Source organism: Puma concolor, chromosome A3, assembly GCF_028749965.1.
Source record: "Puma concolor isolate L17-30 chromosome A3, mPumCon1.1.hap2, whole genome shotgun sequence".
NCBI lineage: Eukaryota > Metazoa > Chordata > Mammalia > Carnivora > Felidae > Puma > Puma concolor.
In genome coordinates, this window is record NC_141669.1 from 74,530,056 (window position 1) to 74,551,017 (window position 20,962).

Genomic DNA, 20,962 nt, shown 5'->3' on the forward strand with positions numbered 1-20,962 from the left:
GATCTGGCGGAGGGAGGTGTTTATGAGGCGCTGGGGGCGGAGGCGGCGAATTAGTCCGAGTAGGGCGAGCGAGCTGAGTGGTTGTGTGGTCGCTTCTCGGAGACCGGTAGCGCTTGCAGCATGGTGAGTGCGTCGCTAAGCTGCCGACGCTTGGCCTGAGGTGGGGGGGGCGAGATTGAAGCGAATTTGTGAAAGAAAGGGAACTCTGCTCCCCCACACCCATCAGGAGTGGTCTTTGCCAGAGAGATGGCGCGAAAGAGACTGGGGGCACCGCGGCGGTTGCGTCGCAGGTGCTCCCCCATCCTTATTCTCCTTAGGGAGGTGTCCCCCGGCGAATTGGGGGCTGGGAGCATTGCCTACGAGGCAGCGAAGCTCCTCAGGGGCTTGGCTGGGTGAGGATCATAGATCCGGGTTGAGGGGTAGCCCAGCACATGGTGGAGGCGAGAGAGTGGAAGGGCGGGGGGTGAGGGGGCAAAAGCCTCGGGTCTGGCATCCCGAAAGGTCAGTCCTGGGGTTGGATTCAAAAGCCCAACGGACGGTTAGTGCTGGCGCCAGGAAGCGCCTTTGTCCGCTTGCGGCCGCCATGCGCCGAGGGGGCGGGAGGGAGCGCGAGGCCCGGGGTGAGCGCCAGCGCCGCCGTTAGCCCGCATCCCCCGCGTGCCGGTGGAGGGGGGGGTGCCGGGGGCCGCGCGAGTGGGCGCGGCGCGCTGTGTGGGCTGAGCCGGAGCCGCGCGGGGAGCGGCCGGGGGGCGGGGCGGCGGGGCCGTGGCCGCCGCCCGCTTGACTCGGCTTGCGCCCCAGCTGCTGCGCTGGCACCTGCAGGGCTGCGGAGGTATCGGCCCGCGGAGCTGCGGGGCCCGCCGGTAGGGGATGGGTGGGGGAGGGCGGCCTCGGCAGTTTCCCATCCCCCTCTGGTGGCGAGAAGGAAGCTCGTTGAATCCTGCTCTTTCCGCTCCATTTGGGCTCTGGGCCTTTTCCACCACCCCTGGCTGGACAATTGAAAACAAATTTTTTTTCTTCGAAGTGGCTTTGTCATTGAAATGAGCTGCATACCTGAAGTCTGTCGCATCCTTACAGTGCGCGTCTTCTTGTTAGAGAAAGTCATCAGCTCCAGCTTGAATCTGAAAGGCGTTTCCTGTTCACCTACGGAAAGCAAGCTTTGGGGTGACTGCGGTTCTGTTGAAAGTCGCTTTTATCCTCCCGCAGTAGTTGGAAAGAGCCAGTGTCTATATCCTATTCTTGAGTACTCACGTGCACTCCTAATGTCAAAGAACCACATGCACAGAATTGCCCCCGCTCCCACCCCCCTGAAAATGAGTCGTATTTCCTTACAGAAATTGCCAGACCATCTTAACGTGCAGTTCAATTCGTTTATTCAGTAATGGGTATCAAATACGGTAGTGATAACAAGAATATACCGAGGGCGGGGGGAGCAGGGAAGTTTAAAAGTATTTTCCCGTCACTTGAGACCGGAACTCCTGGTTTTTTCCTGTTTTAAAAAAAAAAAAAAATTAATGAGGGCGGTAATTTGCAATACCTATTTTGTGTTAATGTCTGCCAAGTGGTTACAGCGATGGGTGTGTCCAGAAGGCAAGGTGACATCTTAAGCAGGAGTTGGGAATTCTTGCCAACTGAAACCTCCAGCCTGTATGGGTGTGGGGCGAGGAGTTCGCCTTGGATAAACGAGTGATTATTTAAGTTTGATGCACTGGTTCTCTTGTGATTATTTTAAATTATTCCGGATTTGAATATACTAGTTGAATTTACTCTTCTAGGTGAAACAAGGTGTACATTATATGCATGTAATCAAGATTCTAAATTGTGGGGTAAATTTTTAAAAATGTTTTCAAATGAATGGTAAAGTTTTTTCCTAATCAGTCTAGTCATTGAATCGGGAGCTCGAATAGATTTTCTTGGTAATGCATGCAGTTTGTTATGTATGTACGCTTTCATGGTCCTATGCCAGGGATAAGCTTTTGTAGTTCCTGTTTACACTATTGGTGCGTTCTATTATATATGACCGTCATTGTTATGTAAAATTAATTAGGAAGTTGTCTTAAGGTAACTTCATAATTCTAAAACCTGGAGATTTAAAATTAGGACTCTTATCAACTTATAGAATAAAAATTTGTGTGGAAGTGGAATAAGATTGCTCCCATAGTTCTTGGGTTTATATGTAGTTGATACATGCTCATTGAAAGGGCGGGGGATTGCTTTAAGAAGACTTGGGGCCCAACTGATAAGTAAAAGATATGAAGAGGTAGAAAGTTTTTGTGCTTGTTTAAATAATCATTATTGCATCAATATGCAAGGACATCTCTGTTAAACTGAGGAAATCCACTATGGCCTTGTTAAAATATATAGAAGTTTCTAGATTTAGTTATAATGATCAAATTAGACCTTTAGTAAAGACCCTAATTTCTGTGAAATAATTTGTTCTAGTGGTTTCTTTATATGATGCTACATAGTACTGTTCTGTCAGAATTATATGTTTACTAAAATAATTTAAAGACTATTTTGATATAGGTAAAATAAATACCCTGACTTCTGAAATGTAGAAAAAACTTAGTAAGCCTTTGTTGTATCTAAGTAAAACTTGGAATTAAGAGGAATGAATGAAAGCTAGAAGTTTGTGTTCCGTTTTAAGCCTATGGATTTGTCTATTTATTCAAATAAGAGTTTTGGATTATTTTTAAACTGCCATTCACTAGATAAGTTCCAAGAGTATCCATGTCTACTTTTGAATGCCACTTAGGAAATGTTTAGTAGGTACATAAAACATTCACTTTTCAGGTCACACATTAGTCTAGATTAGTGTTTCTCAATGTTTACAAATCATCTGTGGTTCTTCAAAATGCAGATTGTACTTCAGTAGGTCTGATGTGGAACCTGAGAGCGTGCTATGCCTGGAAGCTTTCTCTGTAGTGACCAGAACAGTAGAAATTCTATCAATTGTAGAAATAAAGGAGTAAGAACTAGTCATCTCTCTAGTGGATTGTTCTTCACTTTACTGAGATAAACACACATGTTAATGAACTTGAGTTTTCCCAAAAGTATAATTCTTCTCGTTCTTCTAAGAAAATGGCATTCTCCATAGACAGAAATAAGAACCAGATTTATTTGCATGTAGTTGGAAAAGGCTTACAAATTAGAGTGCTAGGGAGTCGTGTATTTTTGCTTTTAGTAGGCCTTAATCTGAATGTTGCTGATAAAGTTTATTTTAAAAGCTTGAACTCTGGTTTAGTAGTAAATACAAAAATTTCTTTAAGTTTCTTGAAACAATGCAAGCAAAATCCAGGAGCACTTTGAAGGCTGAGTAACAAAATGTAATGGCCCCATGCCATCTTGTCATCTTTCTACCTCTAAGAAAACACATTCTTAGAAAAATTCACAAATAAGCTTTAAGGAATAAACTATCAAACAGAATGCCGAGTTACAATATAGTGCTTTTAATTGTAAATGGATGGGAAAAGTAAAATTAAGAAAAAAACTTCCATGTGGCAATAATACATTTTGAACTTAACTTTGTAGAAAGGATAAATTTTAAATAGGTATCTCCATATTACATGACAAGAGAAGCACATGTGCTTATGTATATTTTGATCCTCCAAAGTATTTCATAAGAAGTAATCTGGTAATATAGACTGGAGTTAAGATGACTGGTATAAAAGACAAAGTATAGCCGGACGAAAATAGACTTCAAAATACCTGCATATGATACAGTCTGTGAGATCTTTAATGAAGGCCCTGCTACTGTCTGTAACGAGATGATGATGCCATGCATGTCTGTCTGTGTGGAAGTTGACTATAGTCAGCTTCATATTTAACATTGTAGGTTTTTCGATAAGTTAACATAAGTAAAATAATTATCATTGAATTCTTGGGGCTGGCCCTTCACATAGTTTCTTACTGTGCACCATAACCTTGTAAGGTAGGTATTGTACAGATGAAATTGACTATGAGCAGTTGAGTAACCTGTCCAAGGTCACATGGCTATTAAGTGGCAAAGCTCTAGGATATTAGTCCAATGACTCAAAACACCATCCTTTTTTGTCTACTCTGCCCTTTCTTCATAAATGATAGAAAGCCTGCAAAATGGGATCGGATTAGAAGTAAATCCTTTATAGTCTCTAACAAAGTAAACACCAAGTCAGTGGATTTACTGTGTTTTAAGTCTTACTCCATAGGGAAAACAACATAGGACTGATTTTATATCAGATACTTGGTGGAAGATTGGGATTTGGAAGGATAAAAGTTGGGGTTTTTTCCAACTTCTGCATTTGAGCTTAATTATTGCCTCTTCAATTTTAAGATACCAGACCTTTGGCTTTTTTTCTTTTTTTAAATAGAAACCAGTTGAGTTTGCTTTGAGGTCAAATGAAAATTGTTGAGCAGGGAGAGAAACTTGCAAGCTTTCTGGGTCCTTCCCACATTTTGTCATGCTGTCCACTAGAAAAAATGTGATGCTATTATTCTATATCAAGGTATTTTTTTCCAGAGCTGTGTTCCTTTGAAAGAGTGAAACCAGGCAGTGTTTATTCTTTCATACCAGTAAAAGAATGGATTAATCACAGAATGCTTGATTTCATATGGGTAAGGATATTAGAAGGTCGTTTCTTGTTCTGGCTTCTCAGTACCACATGGGTTGTTTCATGGGTTTATGTACTAGTAAGTGGTGAAATGTTCGAGGATGAAGGCCACATGAAGCACAAGAAGCCTTGGTATTTTTTAGATATGTTTATAAATTATGGTACTCTGCATTTAAAACTTAGAGGTATTGAGTATGTCTAACACCTTTTGTTTAATTCTGACTTTACTAGGTACTAATTTTGTACTCCTCCCAGAAATTTAACCGGAACCTCTTTCCCTATCTGTATGATAAAGAATGATACCAATACAGAGTTATTATGAAGATTGAATAAAAACCATGTGTATAATGGACTTTAGCAAATGCCTGGGCATTTTTTTTTTTTTTTTTAAGCAAAAATAAGTAACTCCTCTCAGTGTTAAAAAAAAAATCACAAACCTTAGGTTCACTTTGGGGTTTTAAAAGTCCAGAGAAAATGGATAGCTGGATTTAACATTTAGTAAATAATGTAGTTCGAGTGGTTAGAATCCTGGATTCCCTGCAGTTGCCTGGCAGGTGAGGAGAAGTAAAAACTGGTAGCTTTCCTGTTGCCTCAACTAGGACAGCTTGGAGTTTTATCTTTATAATAGATGGGATTTTCACTTAGGTTTTTTTTTTTTTTTTTTTTTAAGGTTTGGAAAATCCTTTTCATGTCCAAATGATGTGTTTAACCTTTTATAGGGATAACTTTGAATGTAGTCCTTGGACATTATTTTTGGTTCAGTGGACATTTCTTCTAATAGTGGTTTTCATCTAACAGAGGAGGTGAGCTTAAGTTTAGGTATCCTAATTTTGAGAAAGGAAATAATGTTTTTGTTGGATTCTATCCTTGCTTTAGAAGAATAACAACTCCATTTAAACTCTCTAGTATTCTAGTATGCCAAATTGCTTTTTTCCCCCTCAGTTTTTGTGAAATTTGGACTTCAATATGTATTCTGAAATAATAGCTTGGTTTAAATATTAAACTTGGTCAAAACACTTTCATTTTTCACATGCATTTTCTCTCTCTGTTGCTCATACTAAGGAATGTTAGACTAAATGCAGTTTATGGTACAAGGTGAAACTTGAAAGTTTTAAAACTTATTTCTTAATTTAACTGCTAATCTGTATACTCTGAAGTCACTTACCTATCTCTGTGATCTCTTTGTAGGCTGACCAACTGACTGAAGAGCAGATTGCAGGTAAATAATAAATTGTACCCATTAATTAGATTTCATTATAAAGTGAATAGCCAACCTCAAAATAAGTTACTTGTATGAAAGAATTCACTTTGGGGGTGCCTGGGTGGCTCAGTCGGTTAAATGTATGATTTCAGCCCAGGTCATGATCTCACAGTTCGTGAGTTCAAGCCCCTCATTGGGCTGTCCACTCTTAGCACAGAGTGCGCTTTGGATCTTCAGTCCCTCTCTGTGTCTGCCCCTGCCCTGCTCGCATTCTTTCTCCTCTCTCTCAAAAATGAAGTAAAACGTTAAAAAAAATTATCACACACACACACACTCACTCACTTTGCTTTGCTCTATGCAGTAGATAGTAACAAATGAGTGTAATGTAACATAGTAATTGAATCTGCTTTGTCAAATGAGAAGGTACGCTTGCCTGTGAAAGATGTATGGAGCTAACCGTAAATAAAGGCAGGTTTTTGGGGCACCTGGTTGGCTTAATCGGCTGAGTCTGAGACTTGGACTCCGGTCATGACCTCACAGCTGGTAAATTCGAGCCCCGCATCAGGCTCACTTTGGGTCAGCCCACTTTGGGTCCTCTGTCCCCCATCTCTTTCCGCTCCTTCTCCACCTAGTGCTTTCTCGCTCAAAAATAAACATTAAAAAAATTTTTTTTAAGGCAAGTTTTTTGGCTATGTGGGTATATACTTTGGAGCTTGGTGGTGGTGGTCTTTGTTTTTCTTGAAGATTATCTTTCAGACATGAATTCTGGGTAGTTTTTAACACTGCCAACTCCAAACTACTCTTCACAAGAAGAAAAGAGCCAAGTAGTAATTATAGGTAACTTGAAATGTTGAATCAGGATGGGAACATTGAATTTACCCCAATTTAAAGTAGCTAATATTTTAACCTTAGAATTGCACATGGGATCAATCTGAGATAACCATTATCTCTAGAGAAAGACTTAAATCCAAAAGTTAATCATTCTGTTTTACAAATGTGTAGTAAGTTGAATTTTGTTTCAAAGAACAGTAACAGCTATTGAAATGAGCTTTTAAATCTTGCTATGGCAATAAGTGAAATTGTTACGTGAAACTTGTCATGTTGTCTTTATGTGATAACATTAAATATTGGTACTTTTGATTTTATTCTAACACTTTGTGATGGCTGGTTAACATCAAAATGTTGGAGAAACTAGCAAAAGATTTTTTTTTCTTTTTAATTCATTGTAGTGTTAAAATGCTTTTCAAACTCTTCCTTTACTTTCTTCAGACTTTATTAACACAAGTATCAAGCAGTTTTAACTACCAGTTTTCCTGGTAGGCAAGAAGTTTGAAGTGTTCCAAATCGCTAAAGCATTTTTTTTTTTTAATGCTAGAGAAAACTGAGAAGCCCAGTTGGAACTCCACTATATATCCCATTTAAAGTAAGCCCCCACCAATGTAAACACAAATTTGGAGGACCCAGAAATCACTAGTCTCCTCAAACATTCATCACAAATACTGTTTCATAGGACTGTGTAGAGTAGGAAGCTCCTTAGCATTAAGGACCAAACATATAAGTAAGTTTTATTTTTACTTATTGTGTGAATTTGACTTAAATCTGAGAATTGCTTTCTGGGATTGATAAATTGCATGTACTGAGTGCTGAAGCAGTCAAGCAGAGCTTTGGAAATAGTTTCTTTGTTCATTTATATTATTTTAAATGTGTCTGTGAAATGTAAATTACTCTAAAGTAGTGTTGTTGTTTTTAATAATGTCTCCTTTAGGATCTGAAGGGCTAATTAATATTTCCGATCTTAAATTCTTCTCTAATACATTTACCTCCCTGTCTGCCTTTCATTTCTTGGTATTCCTAGTCAGATAGTTATTCCTGCTGTATATAACACAGCATGTTCACTTTAAAATGTATCATTTAAGGTATCTGTCACATACCTGGTGCTCATTATTGCCCTCCCAGCCACACATACAACTAATTATCAAAACAAAATACTTTGTTTCTATTAAATAGATGAGGATCAGTCTTCAAAGACTGATAGCATTTTCATAAAGAATTCTAGCAGTAGTTCACTGGAGCATTCACTTTAGGATAAATGTGGTCTTTTCATTGACTTTCATCATATAATTAAATTTCCAGTGGGGATGGGAGAAAATCTATTTTATATTTTAGATTCTGTTCCTACCCTGCATTTTCCTAGGCTTTTATTTATTTTTATTGTTCTGTTTGTTTGTTTATTTTGAGAGAGAGAAAACAAGCAGGGGATGGGCAGGGAGGGAGGGAGAGAATCCCAGTCAGGCTCCACACTATCATGACAGCACAGAGCCTGATGTGGGGGTTGAACTCCTAAACCACGAGATCATGACCTGAGCTGAAATCAAGAGTCAGGCGCTTAACCAGCTCAGCCACCCAGGTGCCCCTTCCTAGGCTTTTAAAACCATTCCTTGGACCCCAGGTTTAGTGAACCTTTAGAGAAGCCAATGCTTTTATTCTACTAAAATAAAACCCTGTGAGATCAGGGACCTTTTTGTTGCCTCTTGTATCCCCTGTGCCTCCCACATAGTAAGGACTGAAGAATGGATACACTTTAAACATGTTCCAGAACACCATCTACTGTATCTTAAGAGTTATTCTGCTTCCTTCGAAAATCCCTTCCTCCTAATTTGATTGTTTTAATGTCCACCTTTGAGGTGGAGGCAAATTATTTTCTTTATCCTGATAAATTGTAATCACTGGGAGCTAGTAACATTTTAGAGTCCTTATCAAAAAATGAAATGCTAACAAGCTTAATAAATAAATCAACATTGAATATACTAAGGTACTTTTTAAGCTATTTTTATCTCCATATGATAACCATTACTACTTCAGATTTGTTTAGAAATTCTAACAGCAAATAACTTAATGTAGAAAAAGCATGTTTGTTTAGGTGAAGTTACTGGAATTGTTCACATTACCTAGTCTTAAAAGGCAATCCAGAAGAGTCCAGTGTGACCTTACTAACAAGTTAATTTTGTTGAATGACCCTGCCGTGATGTCAGTTGTTGGTGTTTGACATTTAGGGGACTAATAAGAAAAAACTAACAAGAATTTTTCTTTTTTGAAGTTCCAGTGTAGGGGTAAAACTTACTTGATAAAAATAATAATCTTAGTTTACGTAGTGCCAACAAAAGTCTGATACATGCCCTTTGTGAGATTATTAAGTTCAGAATTTTCTAAATACTTGGAAGATGGTAAACAGGCATTTGATTTAAGTCATTCATGGGAATTTCTGTTTAGAATGGTGTACATCTATACATAAAGATAATTTTCTTGTGACTTAAGTTATTAGATGATAGATGCCATGTGTTCAAACCCTAGTAGTTTATGCATTTCTAGTCAGTATTTCTATGTCCTGCTTGGGGCAGGGGGGACAACCTGAGTAAAATGGAAATGTCTTCAAATTCTACTACTTGTGGGATTTATTGATCTGTTTTTGTCATTGAGTCAATCTAGTTAATCTATTGTATGCTAATTTTGTAAAAATCAATTCTTTGCCACTAAGCTTCTGAAACAAGGGGAGTTTGTCTGAAAACAAACAATATTAAATGGAATGGAATTGTCTTGTTACTGAATGTAGTAAATTACCCAACTAGTCAGTGATAACTTGGTCTAAAGCTAAACAGTTAAGAGATTTTAAGCAGAAGAAGGTTATGTGGTAATCTAAAAAAGTAGTAATAGCACCAGATAGTTGTGTGGGTAATTTTATTTTATTTTTTTTTTAGTATTTATTTTTGAGAGAGAGAGAGTGAACACAGCGGGGGAGGGGCATAGAGAGAGGGAGACACATAATCTGAAGCAGGCTCCAGGCTCTGAGCTGTCAGCGCAGAGCCTAATGGGGGGGCTAGAACTCCTGATCTGTGAGACCACGACCTGAGCCCAAGTTTGATGCTTAACCCACTGAGCCACCCAGGTGCCTCTGTGGGTAATTTTAAATAAAGAATCCAGTTAGAAGGCTGTTGTAATGGTCTAAGCAAAAGATGACAGGGCCATGAAACAAGATAATGTCTTGTAGAGATGTAAAAGGAATGAAGCAATGTTCAGAGGGAAAGAGTTAAAAATGTCTTCTGCTTGCATTCCTAGGGTTGCTGGGGAATATAGAATTCTTTTTTGTAAGTCTTACTTGGGGTCAGCCAGGGGCGATGTCTTTTAGGAAGTCCAAAATAAAGGTACTATAGGGTGGGGAGGGATACATTCTAAGAACCAAGTGGATGCTTGAAACCACTGACAGTACCAAACTCTAGTTTTTCCTATGCACACATACCTATGATTCAGTTTAATTTATAAATTAGGTGCAATAAAAGATGAACAACAGTAACAATAATAACAATATGCTGTAATATAAGTTAACATGAGTGTGGTCTCTCATATAGCATATTCACCCTTCTTATGATGATGTAAGATAATAAAATTATTGTGTGATGATATGAAGTGTAGTGAATGAGGTAGGCATTGTGATGTAGTGTGTTAGGCTGCTATTGACTTGACAGTATGCCAAAAAGATCACCTGTTTCTGGACTGCAGTTGGTGTTGGTAACTGAAACAACAGTGAAACTGTGGGTGGGGGAACTACTGTATCATGTTAAGGAGAGAGACCAGTAGGCTAAAGAAGTCTTCATTATAAGTGGGCATCAATGAAATGGCCAGAGAGAAGAAAAGGGATAAGAAGATTGGTCATATCTACATGTGAGAGAGATAAATGGGAGCAAGAGCCTTTGACAGTGTAAGGTAGGAAGTAAACTGAAGTACTGTTGTGAAAGCCAAGAGAAGTTTAGAATTTTTTCAGTGTTTTGGATGCTGCAGGAAAATGAGATCATCTTTTTCTTGACACTTGTTAGACATAGCTCTGAGTGCTTTATGCTTATCAATTAAATTCATAAACTTAGTAAGTAGGTTCACTTATTCCTGTTTAACAAAAAGGAGGAAGCTGAGGTAGTAACTTAACTTGCCTAAGGTTACATTACTAGTAAGTAGCAGAGCTGATACTATTTAACCGAAGTGGTTGAGTTCCAAAGTCTGCTTTTTAGTTTCTATGCTATATGGCCTCACATACTTAAGCACAGTTGTTCGATTGGGCAACTAGATCGTTATTGGTAGACTTGGCATTTTCAACTGATGAGTGGAGCTGGAAGTAATTGTAATAGTGGATTCATAGAAGAAATGTGAGTGATGGTGCTTCCCAAGATTGGGGGAAGATAAGGGCAGGCACCTAAGAGAAAATACAGGGTTTGAATTTAGTTTTATTTATTTTTTTTAATGTTTGTTTATTTTTGAGACAGAGAGAGACAGAGCATGAACGGGGGAGGGTCAGAGAGAGTGGGACACACAGAATCTGAAACAGGCTCCAGGCTCTGAGCAGTCAGCACAGAGCCCGATGCGGGGCTTGAACCCACGGACTGCGAGATCATGCATGACCTGAGCCGCAGTCGGACGCTCAACCGACTGAGCCACCCAGGCGCCCCTGAATTTAGTTTCAAACTTAAGACACATGATATATGTTAATGGTGATATCAGTGGAAGAGTAGTTGAGACCAGTGAAGAGATTATGATGGATTGAAACTGGGAGGAGTAGGACATGGGATTATATGAGGGAAGCACACTATTTCTTAAAACATGTCAGGTACACATTTTCAAATGGATAGATATTTTGAGGGAACTTAGCGCTGTGAAATTTGGAACTGCTTTTGGATTTGCGTGCTGATGGGGTCTGATACCTTTTTAAAAAGTACCCTACTGGAAAATACTGGTTTTGTTACTAGCTCATTTATATGATCTTGCATTACCAAATTTAATCTCTGCTTTAGTTTATAAAATAAATGATGAAGCCAGGTATTCTGGACTGTTGTTCCAACAGCTTTCTATGTAATCCAGTGGTGAGTTAAAAGGAACATAATTTCACAAGACATCTTAAAGATCTAAGATAATATATTTCACTATATTAAAAGTTTGGGATATTATATATACATATATAAATTTTTTTTTTTTTAATGTTTATTTTTGAGACAGAGGGAGACAGTTTTCCGAAGCAGGCTCTGCCCTGATAGCAGACAGCCTGATGGGCCCGAACTCATGAATCCGTGAAACAATCTAATTGACTGAGCCAACCAGGCACCCTTGGGATTTTATATTCTAAATAAAGGTCTAAATTATCTTTGTTTTTAGTAATACAATACTTAGCTAAAACTAACCATTCATATCTTGATCATCCTATTGTTAGTATCATTATAGATTATTTGGTGATAGTTCCTTAGATCTCAGAAAAGGAAACTAGCCTATTGCATATTGTTCTGAAGTTTAAAGTTTTTTTTGTTCTTAAATTAGTAGGTTCTTAAATAGGCTTAATTTTAACTTTTGAGGATTACTTCAGACAGAATGCATATAGTTGCTCTATGGAAACACATGCTAGCTACCATAGTCTTATTTTTCTATTTGGAGCTTCAGTAGAAAATAGAGAAGCTTTGATTCTTTCAATCCAGAATAATTTTGACTCTTATCTGTTCTCGATATTGGAGCTCTCTCTGTAAGATTTTAGGTGAAAAAAATTGCTGCTAGGTCAATATGAACAACATATTGGTATGATTAGCTAAAGATGTTTGAAATATCACAGGGTCTTCCCACCTAATTCTTTAGGAATCAAAAGCTGATTTCAGGTGCTACCTCCATATATATCTTTGCTTTTAAGAATTGATTAATTGATTTCATTTAGGAGGTTACTTTTTATTGTTGTTAATTTGTACATTTGGATTGGTCTCTCTTTAAAACAGAATTCAAAGAAGCTTTTTCACTATTTGACAAGGATGGTGATGGAACTATAACAACAAAGGAATTGGGAACTGTAATGAGATCTCTTGGGCAGAATCCCACAGAAGCAGAGTTACAGGACATGATTAATGAAGTAGATGCTGATGGTAAATTTTTTTTAATTGGGGGTTTATTTGGGGAGGGGGAGTCAAAGAGGGTTATTTAAATCCTATTGTAATATTTCAACTAAACAAACCATTTCAGGAAATGGCACAATTGACTTCCCGGAATTTCTGACAATGATGGCAAGAAAAATGAAAGATACAGACAGTGAAGAAGAAATTAGAGAAGCATTCCGTGTGTTTGATAAGGTAGGTATTCAAGGATTGCATTTGTTAAATTTTGAGGATGACTCTTGGCAAGAAGGCATCACTTGACTTTGGAACTAAGAAATGGTGATTTCAGTGTAGGCTATCCTGCTTTGTCCTCCGTGACCTTTAATTTATAGTTCAACTATAGATTGTTTTTAGTTGGTATATATTTCTAAAGTGTATTTTTTTCCCTATGAGTCTGTAATTTTACTTATTTTACTAAATTTTTTCTAGGATGGCAACGGCTATATTAGTGCAGCAGAGCTTCGCCATGTGATGACAAACCTGGGAGAGAAGTTAACAGATGAGGAGGTTGATGAAATGATCAGGGAAGCAGATATTGATGGTGATGGTCAAGTAAACTATGAAGGTAAGTCTTTCACTACCTCCTTCTGCACTTTGATTTTAAGTTATAGATGTTTGCTAGGTATCTGATAGGTCAAAATTAGGGACCTCCCCCCCTCATAAAGGTGATAAAATGGGCTTTTATATTTATAAACCTTTAGCTTTTCAGAGTGTTTTCTATAGATTAGGCAAAAATCGTCACCTGAGAACTTTTTTAGAACGGTTTACTATTGGTCCTATCCATATACCTAGTATCTCTACATTTTAACAAGATTGCTGGGCAATTTCATATGCACATTAAAGTTTGAGAAGCACTGTACTGCAGACTGCTGAATTGATCTTTGTATAATGATTGTAGAACAGTTTGAAAACCTTTAAAATTATTTCAGAATCCTCAAAATGAAATTAAGGTGACTTTCCTTCATTGGATTTATTTTTCCTCTAATTCGCTTTAGTATAAAACTGTTTACTTATGCTTCCATTCAAAATTACCATGTTATACCAAACTTAAGAGCAAGAATGCTTCTATTTACAATAGCTTATTAAAAGCATTAATTTGGTTTATTGGTTAATGATCCTTAGTAATTTTAGTTTATGGAGTTCCAGCCTTGACAGTCTAAGTAAACTAGCTTTCCTCTGTACCATACGGTATTTTTGAGGAAAGAAAGGGGAAATGGAGACTGTTCAGATATTGAGTAATAAGATTGGTTTTGTCAGTCTTTTGCCATTGACACTTTTTGTGTGCTTCTTCTTTTTCAGAGTTTGTACAAATGATGACAGCAAAGTGAAGACATTGTACAGAATGTGTTAAATTTCTTGTACAAAATTGTTTATTTGCCTTTTCTTTGTTTGTAACTTATCTGTAAAAGGTTTCCCCCTGCTGTCAAAAAATATGCATGTATAGTAATTAGGACTTATTCCTCCATGTTTTCTTCCCTTATCTTACTGTCATTGTCCTGAAACCTTATTTTAGAAAAATGAACAAGTAACATGTTGCATGTGGCTTACTCTGGATATATCTAAGCCCTTCTGCACATCTAAACTTAGATGGAGTTGGTCAAACGAGGGAACATCTGGGTTATGCCTTTTTTTTAAGTAGTTTTCTTTAGGAATTGTCAGCATGTTGTTGTTGAAGTGTGGAGTTGTAACTCTGCGTGGACTATGGACAGTCAACAATATGTACTTAAAAAGTTGCACTATTGCAAAACGGGTGTATTATCCAGGTACTCGTACACTATTTTTTTGTACTGCTGGTCCTGTACCAGAAACATTTTCTTTTATTGTTAACTTGCTTTTTAAACTTTGTTTAGCCACTTAAAGAAAATCTGCTTATGGCACAATTTGCCTCAAATCCATTCCAAGTTGTATATTTGTTTTCCAATAAAAAAAATTACAATTTACCCAACTGTTGCTCTGAATCTGAGTCATTTAATTAACTTGAGGTCAATTTTGAGAATCAAGTGGGGTGGTTTTTACTTAGTATAATTTAGATGTTTTTATTTGCTTGTTTTTACTCTCTAGATTGTGTTTAGTTTTGCAATTATGATACTTCCTTCACAAGGTTTAAGTGAAAGATTAAAAAACTTTTTGTAAGTGTATGTAACATGGGAACTGGCATAATGTAGGTGTTTAGTGTTTCATTACTTTTCAACTTTGGCATATCCACTTGTCCGTATTAACTTCATCCATGCAATGATTTTTTAAAATATTTGTTACAAAAAACAATCCAAAAGAAGGGGAGGGTGTCATTATGCTTTTACTTCTATTTGCTAATGTTTTATTCATAGTGCTTTTTCTTCTTCATAAGGCAAAAGAGAACTTTGGGTTCTCCTGCCTATCTGCAACATGTTTTACAAAAAAGTTATCTTTAGGAGTGGATTGGCACTTCTGGTTTTAGTTTTTGCTTGCTTCTAAACCATTGCTTTCTCTATAATCTTAAGCTCAAAAAGTGGTTATCAGGGTTTGTTTGTTTGTTTGTTTTAGCTACCTTTTAAATACTTAATGCAAAATTCCATAGTAAACCAGAGCCAAGATTAAAACATTAAGTATAATTGTTTTCTGATTATTGTAGCCACAAGGTTTATCTTCCCAGGGGGTTAATTCATTTGGCAGGCTATTGCCCATCTTGGACTATTTCAATACCTTTATTCTACCAGAAAATAGAAAAGTGGATGGTTACTGAAGGAAAAGGAAACTAAGTAGGTTTTAGAGCGAAGTTACAGGCATTGATAATCCTAATGGGGTGTTACATTATTACATGCTAGGCAGGCAATCAATTAAATAGACCTTCATTACATGTAATAATTAAGTGAAAAGGAAGGCCAGCAAAGTTTTTGGGGCAAAGATTAACATGCCTGGGTGTTGAGTTACAGTAGTCTCCAGTGTATTAAACATGGGCTTTGGAGTTTTATCTCAACAGTGTTCATATCACTGCTGTGTGTAAAACTTGAAGAGGTCAGTGTTTTCTAAGCCTCAGTTATTTTGCCTGAAAAATGGGTATAGTTGAGCCAACTGGTTTTTAACTTGATTTTTACAATAACGAAGGTAAAGTACTTAGCATAGTTCTTGGCGTTTGCAGTAAGTGTTCAGTTGATGTTACTATGCTCTTAAACCAGTTATGACTCTAAAATGAGGGAGTTGGTCAAAGTTAATCTTTCGCAGTTCAACAGTTTTTCCAATCCCTACATTTTGAAGTTTACCTAGGTTAACAGGGTGGAAGGGGACACTATTTAGGGGTACTTTGGTATATCATACTGATTTTTATGTTCTAATCTTCACAAAACTTACAAAATTGGCATTTTGTTTTTATAGGAAATTGAAGTGAGCAGTTTTATATAATTTTAGTGGGTCATGTTTGGCACATACTGAGCTGGATGCAAACCTCCATTCCACTTCCTACAACAATCTTATGGAACTCAGGACTATTTTTGAAAGCTTTAGTCCTATGTTCAAATCTTAACCATATTGCCTCTTTTAGTATCGCAGGATTATGGTAATTGATAATTCTTACCCTAGTACTATCTGTAACATGTTTGCTCTCAGATAATTTTTTTTTTTGAACATTTATTCATGATTGATAGAGACCGAGCATGAACAGGGGAGGGGCACAGAGTGGAGAGACACAGAATCGGAAGCAGGCTCCAGGCTCTGAGCTGTCCGCACAGAGCCTGATGTGGGTTTCTAACTCATAAACCGTGAGATCATGACCTGAGCCGAAGTTGGACGCCCAACCAACTGAGCCACCCAGGCGCCCCATGCTCTCAGACAATTCTAACATAAATCATCACTACTGCAGTTAATAAAAGTGATCCATACTTCAGGATGTATTTTACAGAATTTTTATTAAAGATCTGATGCCTAACAGGCACTGTTGACCTCTACTTAGTGTATTCTTGAATTCTCAAATGCATCCTCCCTTTTAAAACTGCTGTTATGATAACTTGAAAATAAATCTTAAAATTTTCTCAGTGATACTGTACAAGACTATGTTTTCTTAAGAGGACATTTTGTTTATCCTACATACTTAATCTGTCTTACTGGTGAAGTCCTAGAAGTCATTGACCTATGCTGTTTCTATTTTTGAGATACGCAAAACTATTTTCTCATCTAGATGTTCTTTTCTATTTCACACCTTGTATGGGTTTCTAGACTTCTCTGTACCTTTCATCATATTCCTTTAGTCTCTAGAGTACCAGTCCCTAGTCTGCTGAGCCAGTTTTACAGGCTCAGCCAAAATAAGAAAGTGAAATGAGGAACAGTGATAGACTTGATTTAATCTCTTAACATTTGTGAAAAATCTGGTTATTAGCCTTTTGGCCTTATAATTTCAGTTCTTGATTTCAAACTTGATGCCTGGTTGTCCCCCCGCCCCCCCCCCCCCCCTTGCATTTAGTTTTTTTTTTTTTTTTTTTAAGGCTCTGTTGAGTTTAGAATCCCAGTATTTTTGGTAATGTTTGTTTATTTTTGAGAGAGAGTGTGCCTGTTTATTTTCAAGAGAGAGAGTATGTGTGTGTGTGCGTGCACGCACTTGCGTGAGTGGGGGAGGGGCAGGGAAGGAGGGAGACAGGATCCCAATCAGGCTCTGCACTGGCAGCAGAGAGCCCGATGTGGGGCGCAAGCCCATGAACTGCAAGATTGAGATCAGACGCTTAACTGAGCCACCCAGGTGCCCCATAGAATCTCAGTATTTTGAGAGATGGAGTCTACTAGTCTCTCACAAAAAGTCACCTATAGAATCTTAGGCCCTGCCTCAGAATCTGAATCTGTATTTTCAGAAGATCCCCAAACGTTTTGTATGCACATTATTATTGGAAAAGCACTGTGCTAGTCCATCCTCTGGTTTTAATAGGCAGGGAAACTGGTCAGCCATATATATTCAAGTATTTTAATCCCTTCTGTGTTCAGAAGACTCAGAATTCAGACAAAAACCTGTGTTTGGGACATGTTTAAAAATTAGGGGAGCAACGATTTGTCAGAATGAATTCTCCAGTGAAGATAGGCACATGATGCTTTGGGGTATAAGGGATTAGGCTAAGGAGGACTTCCCAGAGGAGTTGACTCTTGAGGTTTGTCAAGTTGTCAAAATGGAATAAATAGCGTAAGGGGAGACAGCATGAAGATGGCATATTTGGGATTTCCAAGTATGTATCTGAGCGTGACATTTTAATGAGGGAAAGGAGATGAGGCTGGATTGTGAATTTTGCTTTTGTCCCAAAGGCAATGATAATGATAGTCTGTATTTACTGAATGCATTATGCTAGACATGGTTCTGAACATTTTGCTCAGATTAGTCTCCACAACAACCTGGTGTGGGCAGGTACCGATTTATTTAATCACCTTTATAGACGATAAATCACAGCAGATGCGGAGTGGTCAAATCCTGATAGTCCTGGGAGGAGAGGGATTCAAGAATGAGGTAGTGGAGTAATCAATACAGCAATGGCAAGTGGAGGTCAAGTTTGATAGTTGAAAAATCCCCCATTGGATTTGGTAATTGGGTCACTGGCTAGTTCAGCAAATCCAGTTTTAATAGATGTGTACACGTGTCAGATTAAGATGGTTTTAGGAAAGTATGGGAGGTGAAAGCCTACTCTTGAAATCTGTGAAAATTAAGGAGAAACTTTCTGGTACAGTGGTCATTGGGGTGCTGGAGCAAGACCCGGATATGAACTCTGCCGCTGCCACTTGTATGCGATGCCCAGTCAACTATATATGCTAACCTGCCCAAGGAAGCCTCGGTTTCCTCACCCATAAAATGGAGTTAGTATTTGTTAAACAGGGTTATTATGAAGATTGAATTAGAGTAATGTGTGAAGTACTTAGAACACCAGAGGTTCTCCATAAAATGAAATTATTAAGGTTGAGGGGAGAGTTTGTAAAGATGAGGATGTTTATAGGTTGAGAAGCTACAGGTAGAGGTTGAAAGCGAAAAGAATCTGTCAGAAGAAAGGGTGGTTCTTGGTGTCACAGCCAGGGAAGTCCACTGTCTCTAGTACTCGCTCCTCAAATCAAGAGGCAGGAGAGACACCCCCAGAATTTCAACCCGGAGGAGTTTAGAAACAACCTTAAAAAGTGGGTGCTAAGGCTGATTTTCGCTCTAAAGCTGAGTATGCCTACCAAGCATACCGTCTCCCTGCCTGGGGGTGTGGGGTGGGGGTAATCTGGGAAAAGGCCGGTGGGGATTAAGGTATGCTCAAACTCCCACAAACAGTCTTTTGTAAGCCTTTCTTGGCGCAGCTACCCACCCCAGGGCTCTGTGGCGCCTTCAAAGCCCTGTAGACTTTCTTACTGCACACGTGCGTGACAGCCTCGAACGGATTTCCTGTGCGCGAGGCTTGGGGCGGGGCCTCGGTGTGTCCGCCTCTCGTCTCACCACGCGACGCGAAGCTGGCGGTTTGCTGGTGGGTCCCCTGCGCAGGCTCAGGAGCTCGCGGACCCCAGGCGCCTCCGGACAACCGGACGCCAACCACGGCGGAGGGAGCAAGGAGGTTGCCGTGCACCAGCCAGTTATGGCTTTCACCTCCAATACCCTAAGGGAAGGCCTGGGACCTGGCAGTTCGGTGGTCACCTCGGTACAGAAATCCTCCCCCAGGCCCCCCAGTACCCACTAGTATCTCCTGCTGAAGTCCTCTGCACCGACTCCCATGCCTCTGTAATGCTGGGCCCTTGCACCCCTCTGTTAGTTCTTCCTATTTTTCCCTTCGCTCATACCTACCCGTAGTCCTGTCTTCCTGATCTTTATCTGAGGTCTACTTCGCTCTATTTCCTCTTCCTTTGCTCTCTCTCATCCTTCCATTCGCCCTTTGTTTTCTTTATTTTCTTTCCTTCCCTACTACTAACTGCGCTGGACAGCCGCTTTAATTTTCTTAATTTCCCCCTCTGCCTAGAGAGGATTGGTTTTTCCTTACTTAGTCTGATGCACACGTTTTTGCCTCTGCCTCCTATTTTAGTATTTATAAAATACTTGAAACTACCTGCGTTTAGTGTCTGGGGGAGGGATGGTTAGCCTATCTTTTGTAAAAGTGATTCACCCCTAAATGAATTTGAAGTGATAGATGGGTGGAGTTTAGATCACGCCTGGGGCAAAACAAAGCAGTGTCTGCTGAGTACCTTCCTTAAGAAGTACCATGTTTACTTCTCCCTTCTTCCTGCTTATTTTCCTGGTTCTAGGTAGAGGTGGGAGACCTGTCTTGACCTGCCTGAGAAAGTTAGATTTCTGTGACTTTAAATGTGCAACAGAGAAGATTCAACAGAAATCTTATAAAGGGAACATATAGGAAGAAATTCAGACAGCAGTGTATGTTGAAACTAGCTCAGGGGTACTCATAAGTAGAGTGAATATAAGTTGCTAAATAGAAAGAATGAATTATATCAGTTTACTGATTAGATTGTTTATTATTTCTAATGCATCGTTGCTTGAAATAACTTACATTTTGTCGTTATAACAAAAGCATTATAAATGAAAGTACAATTCAGTATTTTAATGACTATACCTTGTGGAAATAGCACAAAAGGAAAAAAATAAACAACTGTGTTCTGTTGATGGTGAGGCAGAAACGAATGTGGAATAATAATGGGTATAGAATACTTACTATGGAAGACAAGAACATCCTTGGAAACTAAGGAATATCAAAAATAATTTGTTTTTTAACTTGGCAGGTGAGATGTTAAAAATAAAAGCTACTATTTTTGAGTACTGCTTGTGGGTACAGGTCTTTAAATGTATAATGCCTTATTCTCGTGCCAACCTTGGTATGCCTTATTTATATACTCCTAAGAGGGAGTTAAGGCTAAGGGTTAAGTAACATGCCTAGTCCTCCTAGCTAGTAAGTGGCAGAGTTGGAGTTCAAGCCCAAGTCTGTCTGGCTTCTCTATCATTCTGCCTCTTTAAGTGTCACAGCTAGCTGGACAAGCTGAGAGAACTGGCTGTATCATATTTATATGATACATGTTTGGTAGTCTTTGTAAATCCAGGAAACGGCAGTTTTCAACATTTGCCACATAGCCAGGAATTTGTATCCCAATATCAGATTAATTTGGTGACTATACCCTTCTACCTTGAACTCCCAGCACCATTACCTGAACCATAAGCATATTATAATAATACAGTTTTAGATCTACATAACTCTTTCCTTCCTAAGAACACCACATTTTGTAACATCTGATTTGCCTTATGACATCTCTGG

General features: G+C 38.7%; 2 protein-coding genes across 4 annotated transcripts in view; both read left to right on the forward strand.

Annotated features, from left to right (window-relative positions):
* Positions 1 to 5: 5 nt before the first annotated feature.
* Positions 6 to 14,682, forward strand: CALM2 (calmodulin 2). Its single transcript, XM_025932013.2, has 6 exons — positions 6 to 123; positions 5,778 to 5,808; positions 12,585 to 12,728; positions 12,826 to 12,932; positions 13,167 to 13,302; positions 14,037 to 14,682. Exons 1-6 carry the CDS (start codon positions 121 to 123, stop codon positions 14,063 to 14,065), a joined length of 450 nt encoding a protein of 149 aa, XP_025787798.1. The 5' UTR covers positions 6 to 120; the 3' UTR covers positions 14,066 to 14,682.
* Positions 14,683 to 19,184: 4,502 nt separating this feature from the next.
* STPG4 (sperm-tail PG-rich repeat containing 4) overlaps positions 19,185 to 20,962 on the forward strand; it is a 118,162-nt gene continuing 116,384 nt past the window's right edge. For all 3 annotated transcript variants that reach the window (XR_015249230.1, XM_086701156.1, XM_025932772.2), the window contains exon 1: positions 19,185 to 19,348. Coding sequence is in view for 2 of the 3 variants with exons in the window: in XM_086701156.1 (XP_086557282.1) it covers positions 19,286 to 19,348 (63 nt within the window). In the remaining variant the exon portion in view is untranslated. The remainder of the gene's footprint in view (positions 19,349 to 20,962) is intronic.